At 44.8% G+C, this 13,081-nt stretch overlaps 1 protein-coding gene across 1 annotated transcript in view; it reads left to right on the top strand.

Moving 5' to 3' along the window:
- Positions 1-13,081, top strand: part of ERICH1 (glutamate rich 1) — a 99,186-nt gene that overhangs the window by 79,736 nt on the left and 6,369 nt on the right. The window contains exon 6 of the mRNA XM_063114080.1: positions 2,304-2,369. Coding sequence (XP_062970150.1) covers positions 2,304-2,369 — 66 coding nt within the window. The remainder of the gene's footprint in view (positions 1-2,303; positions 2,370-13,081) is intronic.

Here is a 13,081-nt window from a genome sequence, read left to right as displayed (position 1 = left end):
TGATGAGTAGGGGGAAAGACTGTTAGAAGGAGCGAGTTTGGGGATGAGGGGACCCACTAGGAGCTCAGTGTTGAGGGAGTTAAATTTGAAATACCTGTTTGACCTCCAGGGAGAGACTGAGGGCTATGATGATGGCTGGTGGTCACCTGGACAAAGCAGTAGCGTGGGTGCTGAGGCTTCATTAGGGAATAGAAGAGTAATTGGAGACAGCGAGTAAAGTTGACCCTGCAGGAAGGTTGGCTGCAAGGGACATCAAGAAATAAGACCAGAGGAGGAAGTGGAGTCAAGAGGCTTCATTTTCAAAATGAAATAGCAGCATGTCCAGCTGCTGGTGGGGAGAAGCCTGAAGAGAGGGAGAGACATGGGCCGCTAGAGCAGTGGTTCTCGTACTGGAAAGGAGCAACCAGGAGTTATTTAACTCACAGGCCAGCATTTCTTTATTTTTGTTGGGTATCAGGCCTACTGTATTATTAAGATTTCCATAATAAAATTTCATGTCTAACTGCAAAAAGCCAATTTTAAGTTAAACTAATATGAGATTTTTATGAGATGAAAATAAACTGACATTTTGAATTTAAAACTTTTAAGATTTCTATTATTTTTATTGTGTTTCTCAAAGCTTTTCTTATGCAATGTTCTGAAATGCATCAAAGAGTTTTGACAGCTGTTGGGGATTTAACAGAATCCCCAATGTTAAAATCATTGTTTTCTTATATTAAAATTCTTGGGCAAGTTTTGTCTACAAGCACATTTACTTTAAGCAATTGATAGAACTAAAACTTAAGTATGAACCCATTTTTTGTAAAAATGTATTCCCTTTGAGTGCATGTAGGATATGCATTTAAAGTTTTCCTATGTCAAGCTGTTTTGTGAAATAAAATTTTACAAACAATGAAGCTTAGTTTTCAAATATTGGATTTGTCTAATGCAGATTTAGCTTATGTAACTTTTTGAAATTGTTTTCTTTTTGATAAAGCTAGCTTAGAAGTCTAATTAGTAGCAGTATCTCTCATCTCTATAAGGTAAGCATAGAAGTTAACAGCATTTTAAAAGCAGGGATAGAGTGTTTTCTACTTGTATCTCCTTTCTCTCTTCACTGGCTCAGTGATTTTCTTTTCTAAATCACAGATGCTTCGTTCAACTGAGATGTAGACAATCTTTTCACAAGTTTAATGCATGTTTTTTTACAGTGTTAGGACACAGCTGGTGTTCAGTAAAACTGATCGATCTCACACTTAACATATTACATTTTATCATATACCTATGTTATCATAAATAATGGCTGCCATTCCTTGAATTTTTATCACATGCCATGCACCAATAAGGTGCTGTAGCAATTTCCACCTTTAATCCTCCTTTACTTCTCTGTATCGAAGTTAAGTTTTTATTATCCTGACTGTAGCTTACAGAAATCAGGCACCTTGCCTCTGGGCAGAATAGGGTCTGCCTTGGGAAACTCTTTGAAGTGTGCTTCTGCTGGGGTTGGTGGTGCCTCAGATCCCTTGTGATGGCAGTTCCCAAGTGAATGTGAGCATCTGTGGTAGTGAACTAACTAACTCCCCGGGGCCAGGATCTGAGCCAGACTTGGGAAGGTTGTACGTCTGTTTTGCTCTCTTCTCTTTGGGGCTTAATGTGAGAAGTCCATTATAAACTAGATTCTAGGTGACAGCATTTTTATAGTCTGTACAAGTTATAAAGCCTGACATTTGAGGAGAATCTTTACTCACAGCGTGAGAGGATAAAAGGGTTGGCAGGTTATGTCAAAGACCAACCATCTCCTTGGTAGCTTGCTTTTGGCTGTTTTGCTTTTTGGCATAGTATTAGCTTCCCTGAAATTTGAAATGCGGATGCTGTTTAATTCCTATATTGTCTTAGGATTCTACTTTTAACTTTTTTCTAGTTGTTCATAAACTTCTTTGACATAAACTTCTGTTTCCTTTTAAGTTCAATTTGTGTATGGTTTTCTTTCAGATGAGATCTACCTGTGGTATTGTACTGTGGGATTATGCTGTTCAGGTCTGATAGAACTCATGAACCTGCACAGATCAGACCCAAGTAAAATACAAATATTCAGAGCTGAGCCATCATCTTGCCATGTTTGTCACATAATGTTTGATTCATAAGTGTGGTATGTCACTACCAACGTCATCCTTATACCAAAGTTGCATTCCATTAGGTTATTTCAGGGTTTGCTTTGGGCCCAAAGGCTAATATCTACAAAATAATAATTTATGATTTTTATTTTTGTCTCTGTTTTACTTATTTTATTTTTGTTTGTTTTGTTTTTGGTTTTTGTTTTCCAGACCAGGCCAGAGTAATCTCAACTTTCTTTAATTACTGGATCACACATATCCTTCCTGAGAAAAACAGTGAGTAAAATCAGTGTTTTTCTTTAAGAAGAGCTAATATTAAACAAGAAAATATAAAAGACAAATATGAACTGGGCTGAGAGATAATTCTTATACACAAAGAAGATTAAATTCCCAATTTTTTTTTTTTTGTAACCCAAATCCTGGGAACTTTGAAGACATTTCTGCCATATTATTTATTCATGTGTTTGTACATGGCAGGTAAGATGTCATCTGAAACTTTAAGTAGATATTGGGACAAAACTGGAATTTTTCACATATTTGCAATTACATGTCTTGAATTATTACCTAAAACATAATTCTGTTTTTTCAATATCTGTAAATATTGAAAATGGACATTCTGTTAATTTAAATAAACTAGTGTGAAGCTGTTACATATTTTTATAAAGTTTTAAATCACCTTTTATCTGAAAGTCTCTCTTCTAAGAATGCTTTATGAGTATTAAAAAGTTCTAGTTTATGTAGTTTGATTATAGTTGAATTTCTTCCTCTTTTTTCCCTCTTTACTTTGAGAATAATATCAAGAACCTGTTTTTTCCTGGTTTGTCTCTCTTTTTGTCATGGAAGTAGTCACCAGTTTTTAGTATTACTCAGTTTTTTAAAAGCATCAATCAATCAGTATGACATTTTAAGAGGGCATTAGCTGTATCCATGAAAATAATGGTTTTATAGTGGTAAAACCACCTGCTCCACCACACAGTTTGAGATGTGTGCCAGGTCTCATAACTGACTTCTTTAACAGTTTTGCATGGTTCAGTTGGCGAAGATCCGTGCATAGACTATGTCGCAGACACAGCATAAGGCCTAAGTGCTGTGCAGCATCACTAGCTGGCAATGGTGCTCCAGCAGCTGCCTGATCCTCCTGCACCCAGCAGGTCACAGCACTGGAGCTGCACATGGAAGGAGAGGACAGAAAACCTCTGGACATGCCCAAGCTGTCCCCGTGGTCCCCTCCCCTCACAATCTCCTTCCAGGTCCCCAAGAGGTGTATCTGCCATGAAATAGAAGCTTCTAGAAGCAGATTGAAACAGAGAGGATCATTTCTGGTTCTGGAGATCAGTCACATTGGGACTAGTGGCTGTTCAGTGCCCCAAGCCTCTGGGCCAGACTCAGGCCTCATTGCCAGGATGGCCTCAAGAGTGAATGGTGGTGGGCACATGGTGCTGTCATCACTTGGTTCACCATCTTCATGTGGCTGAAACAGGATGCAAGCCACACCCAAGAGAGGTGTTCTGGGGAAAGGCCACTCTGCACAGTGGGAGCTCTGGAGCATTGCTGCTCCACACTCTTGATGGCCTTGGAGGAGACATCGTCTCTGGGGGGCATACTGCACATTTTCTGCTGCTCTCCTCTTCTCTCCCTCTCTCAGAAGTCAGTGTAAAGTGTTGGCATGGTCAGGGACCCCCTCACCACACAGGAGGAATTTGTGCCACCAAGGCACTGGTCTCTGGCTGTCATCCTTCAGGGGCATTAACGTTGGTCTCCTGCTTCCTCCATGAGCCTCAAGGGCCTCATGGGACCTGGGCTCTAGGACATATCAGGCTGTAATCCTCCCATTTCAAGTGCCTCTTAATTAATGACACATGTTTTGCTAACATGAAAATAAATATTGACAAACTCATAATTCTTCTATTAATTTCGAGCACCCAATTTGTGTCTTTCAATTATGAACCACTCACAGCTTCCCCATACCCAGCAAGTGCATACACTATAGATGGGAAGGGAGGCTTCTAATTTGTAGATTCATTACTTGATGTCACAGAATCCCTGCAGATTATTCTTCCTTCCGTAGCCTCATCTGGTTTTACTTTGTGATACCCTCAACATCCATTTTCCTGACCTTAAAAATACAGAGAAATAGGACTACAACTGAGCAGATGGGATGGTCAGGGTTAATTGGTTTTATGTATCATTCTAATTCTGGAAAGAAAAATGTGTCTTCTAGAAAATGAGAGCAAATAAATCTTGTCCCTAATATGTCAGCATAAATATGATAATCTGTTTATCCCAGTGCTATTGAAGTTGGATAATAATTCGATCAATTTATCTCCTACAATAATGCAAAATATTCACTCTGTGTAATTTATTTTCTGTAAACCACATCAATTAAGACAAAAAGAAGGAAGCTCTCAAGGATGTGAGGAATTTTTATTAGGTTGCTAATATTAAGACAATTGTGCCTAGAAAAAAAAAACAATGATGTTTTCTGAGCCCCTGCATACTTGACCTCAGTGCTGTGGATTCAGTGTTGCGTTTGCACCGCTAGAAGTGGTAAGCAAGTGGATGCAAGCATAGCCCTGAATGCTCCCTGCCCAGCTGCTGCCATGTTTTTGGAGGAGGATTCTGCTGAGTTCATGGCACCCAGTGCCCAACTGATCAATTCCAGGTTTTTCTTCTTTGACTCATGCATGTGTTCTTCAGAGAATCCAATGAACGCATTCAGTTCTCTCCAAAACAAGAAACATGCACATGTCTGCCCCACCACACAAATACCATGCACAGCTTTGAAAAGGACACAAATTCCCCCAAACCCATTCACCAGTGTATTAATTTTCTTCTGCTGCATAACAAATTACTGCATACCTAGGGACTTAGAACACCATTTTCCATCTCTCAATGTTCGTGGGTCAGGATCTGGATATGGCTGGGCTGGGTCTTTTGCATCGGGTCTCACAGGGCTGTTGGCAGAATTCTGTCCCTGTGGTTGTAGGACTGAGGTTCTGTTTTCTTCTGGCTGTTGGCCGGAGCCACTCTCAGCTACTCAAGGCCCCAAGGCCCAGCTAGGTGTCATTACCATTGTCAACCAGGCCCTGCAGGTGTTCAAATTGGCTCATCCAACACCTTATATTTTGTAAAAACAGATCTGGTAACCAGGGAGGTTAAGGGACTTGCTCAAGTCACACAGCACTCATTCTAGGTAAAAAGTGAGGAAATCAAGGTGTAGGTGAGAATGAATGGGGGAGGTGTTTTCAGAAGTCGGGTAGAGAGAGCTGGCCGGTTAGCGCACAGAGTTAGCACCAATGTCAAGGGTTCTGGGTCCCTACACCTGCCAGCCACCAAAAAAAAAAAAAATTACCTTCATGAAAGAGTCAGAGGAGGAAGACAGCCTCATAAAAGGTGACACCAGCTGCTCCCTGACAGACAGGATCAGGATGTCTGGAAATACAGGAGGATAGGTTTGCTGGAAGGTGGTGGAGGTGACCAGGTGCTCCACCTGCCTCTAGACTATTTCTAATCCAAGGAATCTTCCTGTGAGCAGCTGTGCTGTCGACTCACAAAGTTAATGCTCTTGCTGGAAGTTCTCCCCAAGAACATCTCCTCTTGAAATGTAATCACCACTGGTCATTGCTGGAAACGTTCTGGTCTTCGTCATCAGAGGACATTGTGTGGATACGACCACAGAAGTCACAGAGCAGCCTCTGTTGTCCTCGCAAACCCTGCTGTCAAGTCTACTTTATCATCTCTGTGGTGTTCTCATTTCAGATTTAGATGCTTATCGATTTCTAGTTCACATTCTTAATGGAGAATGACAAGAAGAGGGCTCACGTATTGAGAGCCTGCTGTGTGTCAGGCACATATGTGAGACGTTCCTTTCACACAGTATCTTTTCACTTGCACAAAAATCCATGTAAGTTTTAAGTTACTGTCACCCCGACCTTTAAGAAACTGCAACTTGAGTCTTGCTGTTATTTAAAAAATATTCATTTTTATCTGAAAAACTATTAACATACTCTCCACTTTTCCCATTCTATAATAAATTCGCTAATAGCAGATGTTTTACTTTTGCAAATTATAGTTATTTTTCACTAAAATATGTTATTTAGGTTAACATGTAAGGAATATATTATTTATTTTAAAAGAAATTAGTACATATTTTAAATTTTTTAAATTTCTGGGATGGCATGTATTGATAGGTATGTATGATGTAAATATAGCTCTCATGTTCCTCAGTGATTCTTCAGAGTGTGAGGGGTCCTGAGACCCAAAGTTTGAGAACCAGGGCTCCTTGGAGCATTTATTTGCTTATGCCAGGCTTGGAGCAGGAGAGGTACAATGTGAGACAGAATATCTTGTTATTCCAGGAAGCAAGTAAGTGCTCAAAAATGTAAAAAGACTTGTAGAAATGACAGAGAAGCCAGCTTAAAGAGTTGCCTACTGGCCAAATTTGGAATAATTTAACCATCAAAGCAGACATTGATATTAATGGATGGTAACATATTAAACAGAAAAAAGAGAGTTGAAATTGATAGGATGTAGTACATAACTCTAAAGAAAGGATGTCCAGGGGTAGACAGGGGAGAAAACTCTTTTTCTTATAGAAAAATGGGAGCTAATAAATGGAGAAGTTTATAACAAAATTAGAAAAGTGCTTTTGCCACCCCCAGTATAATCACCAGTCCAGACAAGGACCATCAAGGATGCTGAAACCATTTGGTGAAATATTTGGGGAGTAAAGGAAGAGTCACAGTCTCCCCCACAGATTACTTATAATTCCAATGGGGAATGATGCCGTTATGATGGGGAAATCCAGCAGATGCCCTGCTCGCTTGCAGCACGGAGGTGAAAGTTGTGTTTACAGTGAAGAAGGCTGGCAGAGCTCGCCTTGAGCAGGGGATCAAATGTAACATCATCAGTAATGGAAAAATAGCTTCGTGTCCCTCCTGATGTGATCCACTGAGAAGGGCCCAGAAGGAGAGAAAGTGACCATAAAGGACGTTTTCTGAGCAAGTGGGAGACGTAAGTGTGGGCTCCATGCCAGACCCAGTGCCGTCTCCACATGGCTTGTGAGTGTGGCGGCTCTGCTGAGGGCTCCAGGAAGGTGCCCTTGTTCTCAGGAGTCACACATGAAGCTTCATGATGTTGTTTCCAAATTATCCGTGTTACTGTCATTTAACTTACTGGCCATGGGCTTACATTTTTGAAACAAGCCGAGTTTGAGGAGTTTCTTTCATTCCTCATGAGAGAAAGTGTGAACACCCTGCACCTGGTCTCCTCGCAGGCTCACCGACAGGCCCACCAGAGCCCAGACGACGTCCAGTGCCATTCAGGGACCTTCAGAGGTGGCCTCTGAGGGCACTCCTTGATGCCTTGCAGCTGACCTCTGCAGCAGCAGCAGGGCAGAGGCATCACAGCCACCCTGGAGGGACGAGGAGGGTCAGCGGCACAGCAGCACCTCAGATGCTTCACAGTTTACCACACATTTTGGGTTTCTGGCCCCTGAGAAGAACCCTTAGAAAAACATGTCACCCCCTTTCCTCAGGCAGAGGAAATGGGCAAAGCCCAAAAATTGAAACAGCATTTGGGAAGGTCTTCATTCAAGGCACATTCAGCCCTGTTCTCTCCCCCCCCCCGCAACTATTCATGCAGCTCTTTACCTGTGGGTCACCCAAGGCCATGCCCATGTCCAACAGTCAGGCTGTTGGGAGCCAGGTGGGGGGAGAACCTCATCAAGCCAGGCTGGGGCCCCCCATAGAGGCTGAGCCACAGCCCAGTGAACTTGAAATACTGAGGGGGTGTAGGGGCAACATGAAGTGTGGGGGCCACAAAGTCTGGAGAGGAAGAGCTGTAAGGGATATAAGAGAGCATCAGGGACATGGGGAGCTCCTCCCTGCTCCATCAGGGCACCCCAGACTCCCCAGGGCTCCCCTCACCTCCTGGGGTCTCCCCTCACCTGCCTCACAGTATTTCACCTGCTGGCATCATTGCCTCTTCATTGCCAAAATGCACTCCTCTTAATTCCTCTCTTTTCTCTTTCCCTGGCCTTTTCCCTTTCTCTCTTGCCTCTTTGCCCTGGGAGGGTGTTCTGTTTTCCTTTTCTCACCTTGATTTCTCTTTCTGGCCCCTCTGGGTCCAGGAGCCTCCTCGGGGGCCTCAGGCTGAGTTGCTCTGTCCTGTGTCCAGTTGAGGTGAGTCCTGTCCTGAGCTATGTTGTAATTATCCTTTTGAGGGCTGCCTCCCCCAAGTCCCCTGACTGAGCCCCTGGCTGAGGGTGAGGCTGACTCGGGATTTTATTTCAGGTTTCTAATTTTGTGCCCAGCATGTGGCACTCACTGAACCATACACCCACCATATACAGTCTTTATTGAAGACCCTCAATAGTTAGCCCAGGTGTTTAGGGAAATGCCTCTCCAGTGCTGTAGGCTCGGCCACAGTCATGTCAAATATGACTGGCTGGAAAATAACCTCAGCATCGAGAAAGAGAGCTCAAATCCAGCTGGTAATAGCTTCCCAGTAACTCAGAGTAATTCCACTTGGCAGGAGAACAATCAACGCGTTCTTCTTGAAGACAACATGACAAGCCATCTGAGCTATTATCTTTTTTTTCTGTGGAACACACGGCTTCATCTTCACATAAGTAAAATCAGATCGTTTTCATTCACATAAAGTCCCTTTCAGGAACAATCTTGGGAACTCCCCTGTGTGAAGAAACCTTGAGAATCTGGCTTTGCATTGCCTGCCGGCAAACAGCTTTCAAATCAGACCCCATGGGTGCAGGTCTCCTCGGCCCCTCCAAGCTGTGGGACCTTGTTCCAGTCTTTGATCCTCTCTGCCTTCTCAAGTCTTAAGTGGAGACCAAAATGCCTACCTTGTAGCGGTCTTGTGAGAGTTAAGGCAGAAATCTATGTAAAGTATCCAGCACGTAGCAGCAGTTGATATTATTATCTAGAGAATATGAGTGCAGTCCACTAAGATTCATGATTTGTTCCTCCTGGTCCAAGCCCTTCCTCCTGCCCATGAAGAGACGGCCACCAAGGGGAGGGACCTGCCCCAGTCAGAACACCCAACAGTGGGACAGGGTGATGTCAGAGGCCAGCCATTGCTTTCTACCTACCCTCAGTGACAGAGAATGAAGAGATGACCCTCCAGTCGGGAGACTCTCAAGGGAGCTGAGCAAATGCAGCAACTTTGTCGCAGAAGAGCCTCTTGAGGGGCCTCAGGCCAGTGTCAGCCGTACACCAGATGTTCTGTGCCTCTCCCTCCAGTCAGCTCTGCCCTAATGGGGTACCAGTTAGGAGTCCTTGGCTTTGAGACATGATCATGATGGGGACAGACGTGGCATCTCTGGCCTTGTGGGAATAGGCACTAATCAGACCATTACATGGGCCCTGTCCAGATCAGAGCTTCATGCTGCCTAGACACTGCGGAATGAATGCTGTGTGAGCAACAAATCCCAAGTAAGAGAAGTCCAGAGTTCTTCACCTGCTTGTCGTCCAGGCTGGCACCAGGCTCCCTCTTCAGGTATTTCTGAAAACCCCAAGGAATTTCTGGGTGATCCACAAGTTTTCCCCTCTTGCCATCCCAGCCAGCACCTAACAGCAGACCTCAGCTCTTCTCAGGTCCCCATTAGCATCCACATGTCAGAAACAAACCTTGGGACTGGAGGGCAGACACGTCTGTGGGGTCCCAGAGCTGGGAACAGCCCATCCCCACACCCTGAGCTCTTTCCACCGTGGGTCTCTGTCAACATCCACCCCCTAACCCAGGCAAAAGGGAACAGGAGCAACAGTCGCCACAGGCTGTGTGTCATCTCAGAAATGTGGCCTGATGCTAAGGTGAGCAGCCCTTCCCATCAATAGGCAGGGACTTCCGCTCATTGTCTCAAATGTCTCTATTGCAGAATTTTGGCTTTGCCTTTGCCTTTGCCTAGCAAAAAAGCCTCACTGAAATATTTCTTTTCCCAAATAAAAACACTTTCTGCTCCCAAACATGAGTTCGAATGCTGAAGTGTAGAGAATCGGAGGCAATTCTGATATAGCCCTTCTCCATGCTTCCAGCCACCAACACACACTAGTTCTGACTCTACAGGAGCTCAGGGACACGTGTTCTTAGCATGTGGACACAGCACACTCCCCTCACCTCCATGTCCACTTTCTGCCACCTACAACGCACTCTTAAGTACCTTGCCCTGGGTGACATCTTTCCATTTCTTTTTTATCTTTTGGAAACAAAATCATCATATCTATTTTGTTCTTTATCCATCTGAGTTCAGTGGAAGAGGAGTCCCTCAGGACACTCCCCGTCTTGAAGTAACTGCTCTGCCAGGAGCGAAGGGTTGTTACTAAGAACTAAAGGGGACAAATATCAAGGTATATCAGCTTGGCTGCTATGGAAGGGCTAGAGGCTGATGGAGATGCAAATTGTAGCAAAAACATCAGAAAGTATTCAGACATTTACGTAAAGATGATGGATTGAACAGCTACTTCCCTCCTTCCCGTGCCAAACGCAGTGAGGAGATTCCATTACAGGCATAAGCTCATGACTCACAACAATGAGGAAAATGGGAGAGGAAGAAAAGCATCAGACTTTGGGAATCTGAAGCAGTGAGCATATCTGGAAAACCAAACTTTAGGCTATCAGTGCAGAAAGCCAAGAACCAACACAATGGTCTCAGAAGAACAGCTCCGAGACTTCCCATCAAGATAGCAGAATAGACGGTCCCCAGCATCACTCTCTCCCACAATCAACCAATTTACAACTATTTTTTAATAGTTGTATTAAACAACTGCCAAGTTGGGTCTGCTAGAGCTCAGAGGAAGAGGAGGAGAGACCTATGGAGTGCATGAAGGCAGGAGAAGCCATGATGAGAACTTTGACTGTTTCAAGCTCCAACCACTTCAAGGCTGGCCCTGGCAAGCACATGGAGAAAGAGCTAGCAAAAGCCACTGCCGTGCCCTTTGGATGAAGTTGCTTGGAGGCAGCAAGGGAGAAGAGGGCCTTGGTGGCCCCCAGGCCAGCTAGAACACTAACAGGGTTCCTGTAGACCCACATAAGAGTGAGGAGCCAGAACAACTGAAAAAAGGAGGCACCCAGAGGCCAGTGAGTCATTGCAAGGGAACAGTGCATGACCTGTACCATGGGAAATGTTGGGGGGAGGGGTGGGGGAGATGGGCCCACCAGGGGAACACTGGGGCACAGCATGGACAGCTGATCTGCCCTCCAATCAGCACAGGACCACTCAGTGGAGACTGGTCAGGAATACAGAACTGCAGGGGGAGCAGTTTGCTGAAAAAACTCAGGCCCAGACCAGAGTTTCCACACAACCCAATTGTACCAGACCTCAGAAGACCAAGAAGTGCTTACAAGATCAACAATTAAAAGCTGAGCTGCACAAAAAGCCTTCCCCAGAGAATCAGCAGCAAAGCAGCAATGTAGCTCAACCACAGGGCTCAAGTGCTGGTCCCCACAGGAAGTTCCCCATTTTAGAAGTACCAAAGGACAACAAATTAGTTCCAGTGCAGAGTTTAAGTGGTGGAAATAGTGAATAATCCAACACAGAACTGAAAGAAAACAAAAACCCCCAGATCAGAGACAAAGTTCTGATATTAACCAGTAAAGGTCTAACACTATCAAAGAACACCTATAAAACCTAGAAGGACTGGAAGCCCACTGGGCTCACAAGTTGGGATTAGGGGTGGCCAAGAGTATCCAGCCCAGCAACTACCACTGAGCACCACCAGAGCACCCTGGGCTCCCGAGCCAGAGTGGAGGGTGCCAAGGGCCTCAGCCATGCCCCCGGATGTCCACATACAGCTTAGCCACAACCAAGCTGCCACCAGAAGCCTCCTGGGTGCCCCTGCCAGAATGAGAGGGGTGCCATGGGCCTCGACCATGCCCCCCTTCTCCCTCCTACCACCCTATCCCTCCTTTCCCCTCTCCCCCTCCCCCACAACTGCTCTGCAACAACATCTTAGAATGTAGAAAATTAATAATAATAAATTAATTTTTTTAAAAAAAGAATCATTGCTTAAAAAATAAGAGAACATCCCCCAGTATGACTGAATGCTTGTGTTCCCCACCTCCAATTCCTGTGTTGAAGCTCTAACCCCCAATGTGATGGTATTTGGAGGGGACCTTTGGGAGGTGATTAGGGTTAGATGAGGTCATGAGGGTGGGGATCCTGTGATGGGATTGGTGCCCTTATAAGAAGAGGAAGAGACTAGAATTTCCCCTCTCACTTCACCATATGAGAACACAATGGGAAGGTGCCTTCTGCAAGCCAGAAAGGGAGCCCTCACCAGAGCCTGACCATACTGGCACCTTGATCTTGGACTTGCAGCCTCCAGACCTTTGAGACAATAAATGTCTGTTCTTGAAGGCACCCAATCTGTGGGAATGTTTTTCATAGCAGCCTGAATGGACTAAGACAGCCCAGTAGCTCAAGATTTGGCAGCACCAGTTTCTCTAGAAGAAAGATGGTCATGGCTAAAATGACGGATCATTTGACAATCAGCTTAAGAAGCTGTCTGATCCCCAGACCTCTTCCCCAACTCTGTGTAGCCCAATGACTGTGCCTTTCCTATCCCCCCAAAAAATGAGGTTTACTCTCTAGAGAAGATAAAGTAGAGGTCCCCTGGATGGGGCTCCATTGGTGACAACAGGGGGCCTTCCCCCTGTCCTGTGCTTGGCCATTGGCTGCTCACTCCTCATTGAGCTCCCTGGAGTTGCCCAGCCAGTTTGCAAGTCCTGATGGCCCTTGCCTTTTCTGCACAGCACTCCCCACTTTGTAACTGCATGCATGCCTGAATGAGGCCCACTTGCAGACTGTACCATACTCTGTAAAGCCAGGGACAGTGTTGTCTGATGTTGCTTACATTGTGTTCTCAGGACTGCAGCCTAGTGTTTGGCACATAGCAGGACTCAATAAATATTTGTTGAATAATTGAATAAATGCAGGCCTAGGATTCAGCTCAAGCCATGTGGAGGGAGGGCTT

Source organism: Cynocephalus volans, chromosome 1, assembly GCF_027409185.1.
Source record: "Cynocephalus volans isolate mCynVol1 chromosome 1, mCynVol1.pri, whole genome shotgun sequence".
In the NCBI taxonomy this organism is placed as follows: Eukaryota; Metazoa; Chordata; class Mammalia; order Dermoptera; family Cynocephalidae; genus Cynocephalus; species Cynocephalus volans.
Note: the sequence above shows the minus strand (reverse complement) of the source record. Positions and strands in the feature narration are given on the sequence as shown.